Here is a 17,152-nt window from a genome sequence, read left to right on the forward strand (position 1 = left end):
CCATACCATATGATGTCATGCCCAGTATAGAAACTGAGGACAGTTGGTCTGGGGGCACTGTGGCTCAGGGACTGGCTGGGCATCAGTCGACAGGTGGTGAGCAATTGCACTGGGCATCACCGGTTTTGTACATTCTATTATTATTATTTTTCCACCCTTTTCTGTCCTGTTAAACTGTCTTTACCTCAACCCACAAGTTCTACTTTCTCCCACTCTTCCCCCCATTCTCTCCCACATCCCACTGTGGTGGTGTGAGCAAGCATCTGCATGGTGCTTAGTTGCTGGGTGGGGTTAAACCACACCACTCTGTTTAGTATTACCAAATATGGGTTTTTCTATATTTTGTTCTCAGGATCTAGAAATAAGTAACTTTTAGAGAGAGTTATTTTCTTTCACAGCTTCTAATGTGGATCTGTCACAAAACACATGAGAATCAGGTTGGTTGCAAAGTTAAATGCCAAGACTGGCTGAGGCCAGAAAAAGGAGAATGAAGAGGTGGATAGCAGGAGACATCAACCACCTGCACAAACTAGTGCTTGAGTTAAGTATCTCCCAGCTTAACGATTTCCTTTATTGCTAAGTCTATTCAGAAATACTATAGATGTCAAATCTGAATTCTAGTTTGTGTGACTAAACCATGTCTGTTCCTGCTGCCATTACATACATATATATGTACACCCATATATATATATAGATGTGTGTATAATTATGTATTTACAAAGGGCTGTGTGTGAATAACAGCTATACTGCTTATGCACACAGGTGCGACTAGCCTCTCCTGTGATTTCAGTACTAACTTCTATTGGTGACAATAAATAGTAATTTCAACAAAGATAGGATGATGGAGTGTTGCTGTGTATCCTGAGTCTTTGACAGGTGTTAGTTTCACTTGTGCCAGCCAAAGCGTACAGGTGCACTACAATTACACCTTCCTTTTTATCATATCAACACTGCCTCAGAATGAAAGGGATCTGCTGCTTTAATTCTTTGATTACACAGTACATGAATGTAGTGGACTTCTGGTCAGTAACAGGGATGCGCAGGCAGTCCTGCCATACAAACAATACTCCTGTTCTAGTAGCATTGGAGTTGGATAACTGCATGGCCTTTTCATTTATGAAACACTATGGATAAATATAACAGGAGCTAAGGAAATCACTCTCTTAATCTCAATAAAATTCTATAACCAAGCCTTTTGCTTTCTTTTCCCCTCGAGAGGGATTAAGCAAAACTCTTATTCTTTATCAAATGAAATCAAGGTTTAACTGAGCATATGCTAAAATTACTTCATTATAACAAACATACACTTCTGATTTTGACTATTCATACTGACATGGTATGCTACTTACCTACTACATCTTTCATCACAGATTTTAGTTTTCAGTTTCTGGACCAGGTGATCTACTAAGTCAGATTCCAAAATCCTTTTCTCTGTCTGTCTGTCTTTCTCAAAGGATTTCACCTGTGATGTAGTTCAGTGGTTCTTAAGATTGTTGATTATTAAAATGGCATATGAATAAACTTATCAAATTTAATCAAAACCAAACTGGATTATTGATCCATTAAAGGTGAAGCAATCAAAGGTAGGAAGCTATCATCATTACCAATCAATCACTGCCAATTAAATCTTTAATCAAAGATTAGATTATTTTTTTTTTTAAACCAACTGATTTTCTCTGCATTCCCAAAGCTTAAACTAGCTCGGCTACTTGTATTTAATTTATGACAATTTTTTTAACAGAATGGTTTATAGGTGTAAATACCATATTAATAATAGCATATTTGGTTTGGGGCTTTTTTTTAATTAAGGAATTATGTTAGAATAAGGCTTGCCTTTCAGTTTGCAAGAGTTAGACTCAAACATTCAAAACTCAGAATACCTGCTCCATCTTTACTGGGAAGAGATTAATCAGTAACAACACCATTCACCTCATTAGCATGTTCTTTGTTGGATTTGCTTCAATAAAGTCGTATTTAAAAGAACGCTCCATAATAGTCTTGTGGAAGACATTGATATATTGCTTTCTCATCATCAAAATCTACTTGCTCATACAGTTACTGCAGTTATTTGCTATTTCTGTTACAATGACAAGGAGAGCGAATAACAAGTGAAAAATATTTTAGTAATTCACATTGGCTAGGTAACAAGGCCATGCCAGATGCTGTCAAATGGTTACTTTTATTCAGTCAAAGAATGAATCTTTATTCAAAGAATAATGTTTTTTTCCTAATGATCTGGAATCAAGAATATTTTAAAACTTTTAACTTCTAAAAAGGTACCAGAACCACAGGTTGTAGAGCACAGAAGGTGGTAACTCGTGTTGTGATGCAGTCCAGTCTTTCCATCTTGACCTCAGCTTACAGAAATGAGGAGTGTGGTTCAGACTCTCTATTTGAACTACACAGATTTTTAGATTTACGTTTTATTTATATTTGTTTTGTAACATGGAAAGCTGCCAACTGGAAAGATTACTGAGTCAACTGATTTATTTTATAGATTCAAAGAAATCAGAGACAACAGAAACCTTTTTCCATGTAAAGACACTGATGACTCAAAGTTGAGCAATGTTTGCACTAACTTCTGGACTTTCCTGGAGGAAAGGAGGTCTGTGAATAACAGTGGGATGGAGGGATAAAAAGCAGGCTTCTTCAGAAGCAACTGAAACTGTATTTACCTGAATTCCATCTACTTAAAATACTTCACTGAAAACAATCATGATCTTAAAAAGAAACACAGAACAACAGATTATAAGTCTGAAACACCATCAAGCATCCTCTAGTTCCACACTTACCTTCACATGACTTCCTTCTTTATCTGAGACAAGAGCCACATATGTAATCCCAGAGCATCTGCAATATTCCTGCAGTTCTTCCTGGGACTAAAGTGGGAACAGGGGAATGGGACAGAAATTTGTCAGATTATAAAACTATCACTTAAGTAATCAAAGTCTCCTGTCCTTGATTAAAATAACTTGATATACAGCAGTTACACTGATAATGTAAACTTCTGAGAGAGGAAAGCTTTATTAACAAGTCCAGGAGGTGAAACTTCATTACACATATATTTATCTACCTCATACTCCTTAAAAACTGAAATCTGTCTCAAGTCTATGCTAGTCAGAGAGAATGTCTAGGTCCTGCAGGCTTGGTTCCCACATGGAAGGGCTAGCTGGATCTAGAAGTGCAGGGTCTAGATAACTGTAAAAATCTGCAATGTAACATCAATCAGTTACCACCCCACTGTCTGCAACTGTCCGCAACAGCTCAGTCCTGCAGGACTGGTAGTCTGTCATGAAAGCTGACTCCAGTTGGGTTTCATGTAGACCTGAGGCTGACTTACATCATTCTCTCAGCACTGAGCTCACTGAAGGGCTTGCTATACTGACTTAGCAGTGGGTTGCAGGACAGCATTAGACAGAGGCAGGAACTACCTAAACCTTTGTTCCTTAAGAACTGAAAAAAGAAGAGAACCCAGGGCAATCACAGGAAAAGCATAATGATCTGGATTTTTTTCAGTTCTGAGGGATTTAAACTGTTGAAAATATTATGGCAAAAGATTACAAAAAAGGCAGACAATTAAGTGAGTGAGCTCAAAACTGTCTGCTCTGCAGCCCATGACTCAGAATGCACAATTGCAGCGTTTCTTCTGTTAGTCACCAACCGGCATACTTAAAGGTGGACCAGGCTCATAATCCTCAGATAACTGCCATCACTATTAAAAGGGACTTCAGCACTGCCATGCAGCTCACTACTCCAGTGAGGCAGTAGTGACTAAAGGTCTGCTTGGTTTCAACTGGAGGAAAAGGGGCACAAAAACTGGAGGAAAAGGGGCTTGCCACTCTCCATCCCTCCTACCACACATCTCTCCAGGGGCTACATGGGGACCCCACAGCATCTCTAGTAGCTCAGTTTACTAAACTGTTTTCCTAACAGTAGAATGATGTCAGTATTTCCTCTGTACCTGATAGTCTTTAGCCATGTGGATGTATTTAAAAGTTGATGCTACTGTTCTGTTCCAGACATGCCCTTTATTAAGGATTAACTCATTCATTCAGTGATCCTACTTGCAGTCCTCATCGAAAAGAAAATGTATTGCCTCCACTGGTACAAAATATGCTTCTGCTGTGAAGCATTATCACTTCACTTAATTGGAGTTAACTGGCCTCATTTTAAATTTGTTACGTGACTTTTCCCCTTGATTTCAACAGGCCTTGGACTCCACACTCGGTGTGTAACTGGGGAAGGTTCCTCTGTGCTCTGAGGAGCGCATGAAGATCCTCCATCGCATTTTTAAATACTCTGTGAGGTAGAGAGGAAGAACGCTGAAAGGCCAGTGAGACTTTAACGTTATTGTATCTGAATAGCACCCTACATGCTCAGTTTTATAAGTCTAACTCAATAAAATCTAGAAAAAAATTGAAAAACAATGGTCTTAGGCTGCACTAATCTTAGGGAACAATAATACAGTTAACACATGGAGACAGAAATTCTACCTGGGACCAGTCATACATTATTTCGGCTGGAATTCCTGCAGTCCAGAGCTTCTGAACAATATTGATAGCTCTACCCATTGACATCTGACCAACACTTACAACCAGCAGGTCACACGAGCTGACAGAAACCTGAAGGGGAAGTAAAAACAAGGGGGACAATATTAGCCACAAGACTACCTCTTCCCCTTCATAAGGCAGATAAAATAACAAAGATGAATAAATATACTAATGTTTTCCAAAATGCATCAAGCTGAAAAAAAGTGTTAGATGCATCTCTAAATAGAGCCACAATGTACCTAAGCATGTCTGAAAGTCACTGAAGCTTACTCTTTGACAAAAAGCATCCGCACAGCCTCAGCTTGCAAAGTATCCTAGTCTATCCTGTTCTTTCCTTCCCATTCTGCTTAGCAATGCTGATTTATTCTTCTAAATAAAACTTAGTGATATACACATTCCACAACCAAGTGAAATTATGTGACACTGTACAAAGTAGTCCATTTTCTTAAGTTTCCTTTCATCTCTCACCTTCTGTACTTTTATAAAGGGAGAATTGGTAGGGGCAAAGTAACACTTATTAGCTAAGTATCTACAGTTCTACTCTTCCATATGAAACTATCCACAAGCTGAGAAAAATGTCCTGTTTAAATTAAAAATAAAAGGGTATAAGCCTAAAGATCCTCTCTTCTCCTAATTCTTATTTTACTAAATAATTTTATGTAGAGAAACACAGAACAACACAGGTCATCTTGATGTTTGCTGTCTATTTCAGTATGGTATTATTGTAGAACACATCTGAACATCTTAGTTTTTTGCCCATCTGTGGCTTCAATTAGGTTACTGAACTATCAGAAGTAAACAAATAAACAAAATCCCCCACCTCCCAAAAACAGACTTACAGAATCCTCCACACTGGAAACAGCAGCAGTTATTTTATCTATAGCTATGCTGACTCCAACAGCTGAAGGAACTGGTCCTACCGTCTGCGGCCCTCTAAATTGTGGAATCTCAAAACAAGACAAAAACAAAATGGAGGACCCAAATAATTACTTTTGCAAAATGTCAAGTTTTTTCATTTTTTCATGTTTTTTTAAAAAAAAGATCTAAATTCATTAAGAGAGATGAGCACATACCAGATGATCATATCTGCCCCCTGCAGCAAGAATTTCAGGCACAGTTCTTTGTCTTCTTTTGATGTATGCTATAAACTGAAAGATAATACCATTGTGCTGCTGTATTTTGTAAACTAGTCCCAGATTTATAGAAACCTGTAAAATAAAAATGAATATGTGTACAAGTCCTTTACTAATATTACCAGTTAATATAGTTAATTTTCCATTAGCAGTGTGGATTGAAAACACTGTTCTCACATAAGGAAGACAGACAGAAACACTCCTTATCTCCAAAAATTTAATATACAATTAAAAACAAGGAAATGATGCTTTAATTTTAAAGCATCCCAAGAACCTACAGCACAAAACCCAAACAGCAAGCCTCAAGGAAGGTGGAGGAGGGGAGGCTTTTAGCAGTCAGCTTTCTGTATTTTTAAAATATTTAAGAGTTTGTCTCAAAATTTAAGAAGATTTCTTACGTTCTAGGCAATGCTTTCAATCTTGGTTAAAAAAGAAAGTCTTTGTGTCATTAGATAGAAATCATGCCAAAAATTTCTGACTGGAAGAGGTCTTATTCTTAAAATGCATCTTAAAAAAACCCCAAAAAACCCAATGCCAAGTATTATTACTTGCCATCAAAAGACACTTTGTTGTGCCTTTTCTATTCTAAAACACCATTACTTTGTTTCCTGGCAAATTACAAGGCTCAGCAGCTTATAAATTCATTAATTTATTAGCAAAGTATTTTACAAACCTGAAGTTTTATTCCAAGTTGCTTTAACAGACCAATGATTTCCTCTAAATCCTTCATGCCATGCTTCAACAGCTGAGTGACACCTGGCTTTTGTTTTATCATTGTGTTTAAAAATGGAAATACATTGCTTGCTTCTCCCTTCTGCTCAATGAATCTGTAGAGTCGAGAAAGCTAAAAAAAGAAATTCAAGTACAAAACATAGGTAGCACCACTGACAGCACTCATAATAGGTCACATGTGAAAAAAATGAAAAATATTTGATTTGGTATGACTAAAATATCTGCCTTTTTTGCTTGTTTTACCCAGCAGTCTGTTTTTACCTAGCCAGTTGAGGAAAGGAATGGACAGGCACAAGTCTCATCAGGGTGTCCAGAAGTTAACCCTTTAAGCACATTCATCAACATTTGCAAACAATTTTTTTTTTTTTTTAAAGTTTCTCTGTTTGGTTTACTAAATACAACTGCAGAGTATTCCATTTACCCTTTAATTGTTTGCACAGTCTGAAAAATACATTTGAAAGAAGAAACAAACTTGGGACAGTTGCAATACTGACTTCCAGAGAGAACAGAGAACAAAACAAGACCACTTCCAAAGAGACATATCTGCAGTTCAAAATAGATCAATCGGTTTATTTTTCTTACTCTGGTTGATTAAAACCACAAAGTAAATAAAATATTACTGACTTATGGCAAGTCACAGAGAAATTAACACCAAATTAAAATTACTTACACTATTTGATGTGAGAGAAAGATTACAGAATTTGGCTTCTACTTCTCTTTTAGTCAGTTTTTCAGTCTACAAGAGAAAGATTCAAATGTATTCAACAACTGAGTTACCAAAAAAAATTTTACTATTGCTGAGAAGAATTAAAACACAACTTCCCAATACCTTTAATTAAAGGTTGCATTTACTAACTGCAATAGTACTGTAAAAGAACAAAAACAATAACACATTTTTCGTCAATCTTGTAGTGGAGACGTATTCAGCTTGGTTTCAAGAAGCAAAAAAAGTATAAAAATATCAAATTTGTTGAAAAGCACTTCTGCATAAATACTGAAATGCTTATGTAAATTAATAAACAAAAAAAGAAAATCAAAGGAAATAAAAAGGCATTTTGTTGGGATTTTGACACAACCTTAATTATTCAAATTGATTTCATCTATTTTCTCTGCTTATAAGGTAAAGACCAACATGATATTAAGATACATTTTAAAGTTTTTACTGAATAGCCTACTAGTTCTTAATTATACAGGTGAATAATTCTCTCATAAATACACGTATAAAAATCATCTTAAAACATCCTAATCCAGAAGTAACAGAAAAGTAATTAAAGTTTACAGCCCAAAGATAGCCAGCCTTTCTATATATCAACAGGATATTCCTTGTTATGCTGGCAATGGTCTGTTACTCATTTTTAGAGATAGCTCCACAAAATAAGACACTCTACAGTGATGATTACTGAGATTAGATTAACTATTATCTTACCACAGCATCATACAGAATGATGTAGACTTGACTGAGTTTATCCTCTGGTATCCCACAGTGCAGAAGTATAGCTTTCAGTAAGGCAGTGTGGTTCAAGTAAATACTGTAATTTCTTTCCTAATGAAGAGTAAAGAAAAAAAAAGGCAGAAAGAAAAGTTGTTTTTTTTTTTTTTTTAAAAGCAAAATGGAATACAAAAAGGTTTCCTAAACATTTCATAATAGTTCAAAACTAACTTCATACCTCTCCTTCCACCACCTTATCTTCCATCTGTAACTAAAGAATGGCAAGGCTTGTCCCATTCTACAATAATTACTTGCTGACAGAAGAAAGATGTTATTTCAATGGCACTGTAAGTATTCAATTAATATTTCCTTGCACACAAACCCATGCTTCATTTTAAGTTTACCTAAGAAACATTTTTGATTTAAATGACAGTGTTCTGTAACTGACTATTGATAAAATGTGAAAACAGCTCTGTACTTGTTAAAGTTAAAAGAACTATCCCTTTTAAACACATTAGACTAAATATTTACTTAAATTAAAATTTTAGGATGGAAAAGAGAGCAAAGGGAACGACTAAAGAATCTACCTGTAGCACTGAAAACTCTTGAATGATTTCTGAAATGGCATAAATTGTTTCTGCTATAGGCAAAAAGCTATTTCCAGTAGATGTAATGATGTCAAATGCACATTCTAGGAGTTCTTTTGGATGACAGCGGTCTAACTTCCGAGGTCTGAAAACTCGCTCTATACAGTATCTAAAAGAAACATTAAAGAACGAATCAGCATCCTCAGTGGTCACTGCCACAAAGCACGGCATCTGTGCAAAACATCACCTCTATGTCCCTTACCTTTTCAAGTTTGATATGTTATTTCTAGCTACAAATCTTGCAAAAGGAATCTGAAAAACAAAATACATGAAAATTGTTGAAACAAAACGTTCAGTATGACCAGGCTCTGAAACGGCAGATGAATTACTACTGTGCAGTAACATTTGTACTCTCACATGTGTAATAATGCCTTAAATATTTGCCATAGCCAACTAACATTTATCTAAACATCCTTGCTGCAAGTTTTATATAAAAACATCCCCCGCTGCCCCCCCCACCAAGTTCCTAGAAGAGGTTGGAGAGGTACACAAAGACATCTCTTAATTATCCATATGCATGCAAAATGCACCATAAATCAGCTATGAGCATATTAGGATGTACAAGCAGGTATTTTGCTGTTTACATAAAGATATAAAGGTGTATTTTATAATAAGTCTTTGGCCAACACATTTTCCAAAACAAGTAATTCCAACAGAATGATCAATTTTGTAGATCCTGTACAAATCCTTAACTGTGAATCATGTTGTATAGCTTGATGTTATAAATGCAAAGGAAGGGTGAGTCAAACTGACCTTAAATTAGTGAAATGGAATATAGTAAGTCAGGTTCTTTAGCAATCAATAATAAATAAAAAATATAACTTTAAGCATTTAGGTATTAAATTAAGTGCGAAGTAACTAATTAGGCCAACATTGCATATAATTGGGTATTAGTAATAGAGGAATCCCAGACAGCAAAGTTTCAACTGTGCAAACTGCAATTCCTCTCCAGAGAATGAACCTTGACAACATCTGTTTAAGGAATATAAAACTGTACAGACTGTTACCCACATCCTCTCTCTCTCATTACCCACATATAAACAAGAAAGGGATAGTAACATTAGAATTTTCACTGGTCACTGGAAAAGCAAGAAAAAAACCCCAACCAACCACCAAACCAGCAGTGACATCTATCACATTTATAATATGGCATTATTTTCACCTAAGTTTAAAAAAAAAAAGATAGGAGAAAAAAAGAAAAAAAAAAAAAAGAAGAGTCTATTTCTTCCCTATGTGATCAGGGCTCCAGCTGTCAAGACCAGGAGTACAGTACTAAGGAATACAGGAAGACACTGAAAGATACACTACTTCAACAGTCAGGAGAAGTATAAGCCTAAACCAAATATGTGACTAGTGAATCCATGTTATCTACAAACACCAGAGCACTCTTCAAACCCAGCTCTGCTTGCAGAGATGATAGTACTTACTCTGAGGTCATAAGGAAGCATTACCAGCATTCCACTGTGATCCATGAAATATGAAGCTTCATTATGTTCATATAGTTTTTTATTTCTGGGCATTAGTAGTGGAGTATGCAGTTTGATGGCTCCTGCACAAAACCAGTAAATTACTATTATCTTCCATTGCAGAAGTAACATCTGCTTTTTAAAAGCTCATGAACAACCTTGCAGGGCACGATAATCTCAACCAGTACTTCTAAAATAATGCATTTTTTAAAGTATCCTTAATAGACTTTCCTCTTCCACTGTTTAAAGAAAGCCATCAAACAAACTGATGTTCTATCTCGCACGCTTCTTAGGCTCAGCATGCAGCCCCCAGAGAAACAGAGGAGAACTGACAATTCCACAGCCCCAGCAAAATCCTCACCTTGCCCTCCCTCTTTAAACACTACCTTTCACAAAAGCATGCATATGAAACAGATGAGAAACTCTACAGATACTAGAGTACTGTTTCCGTCTAGAGGCACTTCCATAGAGAACAAATATTGTTCAGACATGTTGCATCCTGTGTGTCAAAAACATAGTAGGAGTGTTTATGGTTCACTTTAAAACATCATAAATACCTTTTTTTCTGGCTATATTTTGCAACCCTCTATCTGTATGAATCCAATCTTTATGGAAACCTTACTATTAACAATAATATCACTAATCAGTGAAAATTACTTTCCTGTTTCAAACTCTGCAGATTCTCAAACAGCTATTTTATTATAGAAGCTTTAGTCACATCTTCAATTATATTTCAACATAAACAGTTAAATCGGGGAAAAAAAAAAAGCTTCAAATACAAGGAAATGCTTCTAGCCATTACAGATGACAGATACAATCTAATGGAAAAAATACATATCCAAAACCCCCAGTTTTTTTCCAAAAGAACAAAAACATTTCAATCTTTAAAATGCTGACAAACACTCTCCAGTCTGTCAAGCTTTAGATGGGGAAGGGAGGAAGTAACTTCTCCTTATTTGACTTCACATTTCTCAGTTTCTCATTCTTTTGTATTGCCAAACCTTGATCATGCTTAATCAGATTATGATACACTAGGAAATCTCCCAGTTTCTGTTTTAAAATTTTGTATTTTTACATAAAATAGTATCATAAACACCTATAAAACAATACAATTTATAACATTTCAAATGTGGCAGTGTATGCATAAATTTTTCTTCCTCTCTTAAAAACTAGTTTAAAGCAAATACTACTACTAATGACTGGATAGAATCCTGGAAAGAAAAAATCATCAGAGACTATTAAGCACCATGACACCAGCTCTGGCTCAGGAAGTTCCCGAACAGCAAATCGTTGCTAAAAGCAGTATCACTGGAAGTGCCACCTTACACTTACTCTGTTTCCATGCTCTTTCTTTGGCCATTCCCATTCTGGCTATGTTCAGAGAAAGGTTACTGTGCTACAAGGATACTTGGTCTTTCACTAAAGAGCTACCCTTATATTCAGATCTAGATTTTACATAACACTCCCTACCTCTAAAAGCTCACACAGACTTATCAGAACAACCAAATAAATTCAGAGATATAATTGAGATTTTCACTGTTCTTTCTGTAGAAAATTTAAATCATTCAGATTTGAAGTTAACAGTTACTACTGGGATGTTGAAATAACAGCAAAAAACAATGTAAAAATGAAAATCATGGGCAACTACTGAACATACTTTCCGACTCATGTGATAGCAGTAAAACCATTCCATTCTCTTAAATCCATTTAATCATGAAAAAGGAAATGAACGACTTTTGTAAACACACCTACCGTGTCTTTTAAATATCCGGCTGACAATCTCACATACATGCTGCTGTATCTTGGCTGCCCAAATAGAAAAACTACCCTGAAACCAGCACAAATAAAAAGAACATATGTAATTCATATGCCATGAACATTCCACGTAATATAGGCAATAAGCATTCTCCTATCTCGTCCTACCATAATAAACTGTAATGCTTACACACTAAAAGATAACTACAGTTATACAAAACATTATTGTATGGTGCTACTTTAAATTTTTCTAAATCTAAAGAAATACAAGAGTTGAGAAACTGATGATTACTTTGCCACGATTAGAAAGGGAAGAAAACAGTCAGAGGCAACACATTCTGTTGGCAATCAGATGCAAGTATCATTAGTGTGACAGAAATTCAGAGTAAAGAAAGTAATCATCTGGACACAAGCTTAAAGCTTTAGCTGCTACCATCAAACATTGTTCGCTTCTTCACTGAAGAATGAACGTAAGGTTCAAATGTGAAGTGGTTATTCAAGCCCACATAGAACAGAGTGTAGCTTTAAACAGGAACCAATGTGAAGGTTACACAATGCAATTCTCCCAAACATGTTAAGAGTTTACCTGTATAAACATTTTTTTAAATCCAACAGAGAAAAACCCCCTCAGACATCCTCAGAACACCTACAAACCTTCAGCATATCACTGTCATAGGTGTAGTCTATAGCTGGAGATATACGCTGTGAAAATATCTGACTCATCATAGTCCGGTAGGCCTTTCCATCCACATTTGCTAAGGTATGGTGGAGTACTTCATGGAGTTCAGACTCTTCCATTTGTGGTGGTGGAAGATGTTCGCTTTTTAACAGCTCCACAGCTGTTGGTCGTGCTGCAGGATCATGGTTCAGGAGCCACGTAATAACAGATCTCTACAAATTAAATCAAAATTTTATAGGTTAGAAAAATTTTATGTATTAGCAGTATTTACCACACTCTTCTTAGTCACATCACATTAACAAAAAATTATGAGACTCTACAGGGGACAAAACCAGTAGGATTCGAATCTTTGGGGTGGATATTCTTTGGATATTAAATTCTAAATATATTTTATTATGTTATCTGAATAGAATTTACTAAAACACAAATTATTAGAAGTATCCCTCCTGGGATGACAAAATATCTAGTATCCTTTGTTGTTCTATGTTATGCTAAGTCTGGCATCTCTTTATCAACAAAGTTAAAAGAAAGCAAAAATCATATGCATAACAACGAAGATTTAAGAGTTACAGATATTAAAGAACGGGGAGTCTTCCTGGCATATTTCAGTAAACTGTAGAACACGGAAACATTTTTATGGTACTAGTAACAGGCAGATTGCTTTTCACAGGCATAATAGATGAAAAGCTAATGCTAATGGTCAACAGAAGAATCCACTAGCACAAGGAAAAAGTTATCTAGATGGTCCAGAAAAGATTATACTGCTCCTCATCACTTCATTTCTCTGCCAAGGAGGCATCCAGCTCTTGGCAGCTCTTTTCGAACTCAGAGCAGTCAATTTAGCTTGCACACCTCTTTGGTCTGTGACACAGATTTCTTTCAACAATATAAACAATACAGCTGCCATTTGTCTGAGCCTGAAGAGTCAAAACTGTCCCCTTAGAGCTTAAAAGGTATGCCAATGAACTCTGCATTTCTTTATGACTGTGGTCAGGGAATTTTGTGGGCAAGTATATTTCCATGTTAACTTAGTATATTCTTTTGAGATTTCTTCTTCCTTACTTTGTTCTAATGTAGTAAGAACTTGGCAGAGATCACTGATTTAAAATTAAGTGGGAAAAAATTAATGTTTCTTGAGAGGAAATATCTAATTGTTAAAGTGTCTTCAAAGTTACCTGCTTTGCATGCTTGACTTCATCAAAGTCTTTGGGAAATACAATAGCGGGCTATAAAAAACCAAAAACAAAACACACATTTGAATTGTAACAGGTAGTCCAACTTGCTCAGACTAGTCTTAAGTTCTACATATTTAAACAGAGAAACTAAGCATTTTTATTGCCCATGGGGAAGAAAAAAAAAAAAAAATCCAGAAAAAACCCACGTGGCAAATTTAGTTTGAAGAGCTAAAATAAAAAAACAATGTCACTGAAATGCTTTTATGATGTTTTGTACAATGAAGATACAACCCATAATCACAAACATTTACCAACTACAAATACCAGTTAGTTCCTGAGCAAGACCCACCAGGTTGAAACCTAGGTGTACTAAAGCTGTGATGTCTTTATCTGATGTTTACGCCTCTAATGTTTTGCACCATAAAAAAAAAGATAATTCACAGATAGAATACTGACTGATGGTAACACCATTAAGGAATCCACAGTGCATTAAGGGAATTTCAGTACCAGCTCCAATTTTATTCTTCACTTCTCATTACATATTTTATTTTTTTTAAGCACTCCCTGTGGAAAGATTTTTGCTATGTTTTGCATTGTTTTACCTCCCTTAAGAAACTATCTGATGCACAGAATTAGTATCTTTTATATCCATGTACTTACCAATCTTAGCTGACCAAGAACAAAGACCCTTTCTGATGCAGTACTCATGGCATGATAAGACATTTCAAAGAATATTATACCCAGACTGAACAGGTCCACTTTCTAAGGAAGAAAAAAAAAGGAAACTTAAATGTAGTATCTATGAATTCTTTGCAGAAAATGACAGCAGAGACGAAACAATGTTTTTGCTAAACTTCACAGTATATTACAGCTGGAGAGAGGGGTGGGGTTTCCTGTGTTTTTTGGTTTGTGTGGTTTTTGGGTTTTTTTTTAAAAAATTTTTTGTTAAATGACAAAATCCATTAAGACTTGGTAGACTTCAGTGCCTTCTATCATCACAGCACTGCCATGACGTAAAGGACTCCCACTTCAAAAACATTCTTGCTTTGAAATTCAGCTTGTCTCTGCATATAAACTGGATCTGCTTTGATGAAAAAAATGCACTCCACCTCCCAGAAAAGTCACAGTCTAGGAATCCAGGAGAGCAATATATACTTTTGATGATGACATTTTACCTTAACTAAAGACTGCAAGATTTGTATCCTATTCATTTATAAAGGTCCTCCATGATTACCTGCTTTCAACTTGAAGTTGCTTGCACCTAGTCATGGTCACAGCACAGGCAGAAAAACTGACTTGCCCACATCCTTCCACCCTTGGTCTCCTCTCAGAGGAATATTTCTCATTCCCTTGCTTATCACAGCAGTTGCACCACATCCCATTCCACCTTGAATTCACCTTTGTTGAGCAGGAATGACCTAAACTGTACCTGGTACCTTAGATTCCATGCTACCTTTTTATTAAGTCTACTCTAATCATACCTGATTGTAGGTAGACTTAGTGCTTCCTTGGACCTCTGGGCTGACATACAGTGCGGTGCCAACCATCCCTGTCAAATTACCTACATGGCAAAAGATAAGAGTACTAGTTTCAAGAAAGTGGGAAAGAAATGCAGCATCAAAAAAAACCCTTACTCATCTTCTGTCCTCGTTTCTTCTAGATTGGAATGCAGTCCTTATTGAGAGAGAATCAGTCAAGAACAGTTTGCAAAACAGACAGTTCTTACCTTCATATGTCAAGTATCTGTGTCTATCTATAGTAGCTAAACATATTTGTTGCTTTACAGAATTGTAGTAGGTCAGCCCACAAATGATACAACTAAATTTCACTGCCATTACACTCATCTCAAAACATACAGTGTACTGAAATTTTCTCAAAACACAAAATTCAGCCTGTTATGGAAGGTCTCAAAAAAATGCAATCAAAACTCCCTGAAGTCTTGGAATTGTCCTGTACAGGCAAGAGAACAGAAGTGCAGATGGAACAGATATACAGGATCTCTGTATACCTCACCATGAGAAACACACTGATCCACGGTAGAAGGCTAGCAGTGGACGCAAATTCATTTTTAGATAACAGTCAAAACTGCCATATTATACGTAATGTATCTACCCAAAAGTTGGTGTTTGGTTTTTTCCTCCCCCCGTAAAAAGGGCTTTATTTTCAAAGAATGAATGGAAGTTCTAACAGAGTATACAACACTGAAGAATATAAGCGCTTGCTTAAAATCATTTAGAAGAAGCTACTATGTAAACTAACCTGATGGGTCAGACATAGCAGAACTATCCGAGTGATTTTCTTCTTGTTTAGAGACCACCTGAAATCAGGTAAACAGACATATTGTAAATAGCACTTGAAATGCTTCTTGTTGGCTTTTCTTGCTGCTTTGGTTGGCAGTATGTGGTTTAATTCTACAACCTTAGAAATACAATTTTATGGCACTCACAATATAAAGTCCAACCAGTACTATTTGGTTTATTTTCATGTTTCATGTTATTACACCACCAAATTCAAGTTTTTTTTCATTCCCTTTCAGCTGTACTTACTGTATTTGCTGGATGATCTGTAGCTAAACCAAAATCGCCAATTTTGACATGATCATCTGAATCTAAAAAAATGTTCACAGGTTTCAAGTCTCTGTGGATCATTCCCTGTTACAGCAAAAGAACAAAAAAAACCCCCCACAGAATGTTGAACAATGAACACAATTCAAAACAAAACTCTATAATACACTGGAAAACCATATTACATATTTTTACTACAGCAGGAAATCTACTACATTAAGTCACTAATGATTAATTTTGAACTAAGACTATAGTCTGTAGCCCAGAAGCTAGAAACAATTTTCAGTGCTACCAGACACCTAACAAAGTGTTTTTAAAGGCGGTCAAATTTTTGTAACAAAGGGAAAAATGTGAAGTGGTTCATTATAAAATTCAAGTTTATGACAAAATATTCTAACCCCCTAGAACAGATTAATAATGGAAAGGGCAAGGAATGAACCTTGCTAATAAACACCCCAAAATAAATAGATATGAAGAAACCCATACAGAAAAGAGGCATAATAGATATTATGGATAGGCCATAACTGTCATATTTACTTACCTTTTCATGGATGTAAGCCAATCCATCTAAAATTTCTCGGAAAAGCCTCCAAAGTCGACTAGTGTCTTCATATAATCCTTGGTCAATAGTGTCCCTTAATGTGCTCTTTTCACAATACTCCATCTGCATACGTAGGGGACAGAGGGAAGAAAGCACAGTTTTGTCAAGAGAAGAGACCATTAGAAACTTCTATCTGTGTGCATATTAATGCCTCGTTCTGTAACACACAGTTCAGGAGCAAACAGTAGCACCAAAACATTCAGCTGTTTGGAATTTTCCCAAGAGCTTTTAGTTAGAAAACATGCATTCACTTATGGGTCCTAGCCCATTTTCTGGGACAATGGTACACGATGTACTGACTATAAGAATAGTACATTCTCTAATATAAACATTAAAAAAAAAGGTGAAACCAGCCAAGCCATAATGTATGTTTAAGCCAAACTTCAAAGAATCTCTGTCTTTATTTTACTTGGTGTCTTAA

General features: G+C 35.9%; 1 protein-coding gene across 13 annotated transcripts in view; it reads right to left on the bottom strand.

The window, feature by feature from the left end:
• EIF2AK4 (eukaryotic translation initiation factor 2 alpha kinase 4) overlaps positions 1-17,152 on the bottom strand; it is a 42,324-nt gene that overhangs the window by 7,604 nt on the left and 17,568 nt on the right. For 7 of the 13 annotated variants that reach the window (XM_074824468.1, XM_074824470.1, XM_074824469.1 and 4 more), the window contains 19 exons: positions 16,672-16,794; positions 16,113-16,217; positions 15,826-15,883; positions 15,048-15,127; positions 14,227-14,328; positions 13,567-13,617; positions 12,367-12,603; positions 11,710-11,785; positions 9,919-10,040; positions 8,694-8,743; positions 8,432-8,600; positions 7,842-7,958; positions 7,086-7,151; positions 6,357-6,527; positions 5,624-5,758; positions 5,390-5,497; positions 4,494-4,622; positions 2,793-2,879; positions 1,350-1,462 (listed from right to left, as the gene is read on the bottom strand). In XM_074824468.1, the coding sequence (XP_074680569.1) occupies positions 1,350-1,462; positions 2,793-2,879; positions 4,494-4,622; positions 5,390-5,497; positions 5,624-5,758; positions 6,357-6,527; positions 7,086-7,151; positions 7,842-7,958; positions 8,432-8,600; positions 8,694-8,743; positions 9,919-10,040; positions 11,710-11,785; positions 12,367-12,603; positions 13,567-13,617; positions 14,227-14,328; positions 15,048-15,127; positions 15,826-15,883; positions 16,113-16,217; positions 16,672-16,794 (2,099 nt within the window). Of the gene's footprint in view, positions 1-1,349; positions 1,463-1,880; positions 2,078-2,792; positions 2,880-3,961; positions 4,300-4,493; positions 4,623-5,389; positions 5,498-5,623; positions 5,759-6,356; positions 6,528-7,085; positions 7,152-7,841; positions 7,959-8,431; positions 8,601-8,693; positions 8,744-9,918; positions 10,041-11,709; positions 11,786-12,366; positions 12,604-13,566; positions 13,618-14,226; positions 14,329-15,047; positions 15,128-15,825; positions 15,884-16,112; positions 16,218-16,671; positions 16,795-17,152 lie in introns of those variants that run through there. The other 6 variants (XR_012623284.1, XR_012623282.1, XR_012623283.1 and 3 more) reach the window with 6 other exon arrangements.

The sequence above is a fragment of the Strix aluco genome, chromosome 4 (assembly GCF_031877795.1).
Source record: "Strix aluco isolate bStrAlu1 chromosome 4, bStrAlu1.hap1, whole genome shotgun sequence".
Lineage (NCBI taxonomy): Eukaryota > Metazoa > Chordata > Aves > Strigiformes > Strigidae > Strix > Strix aluco.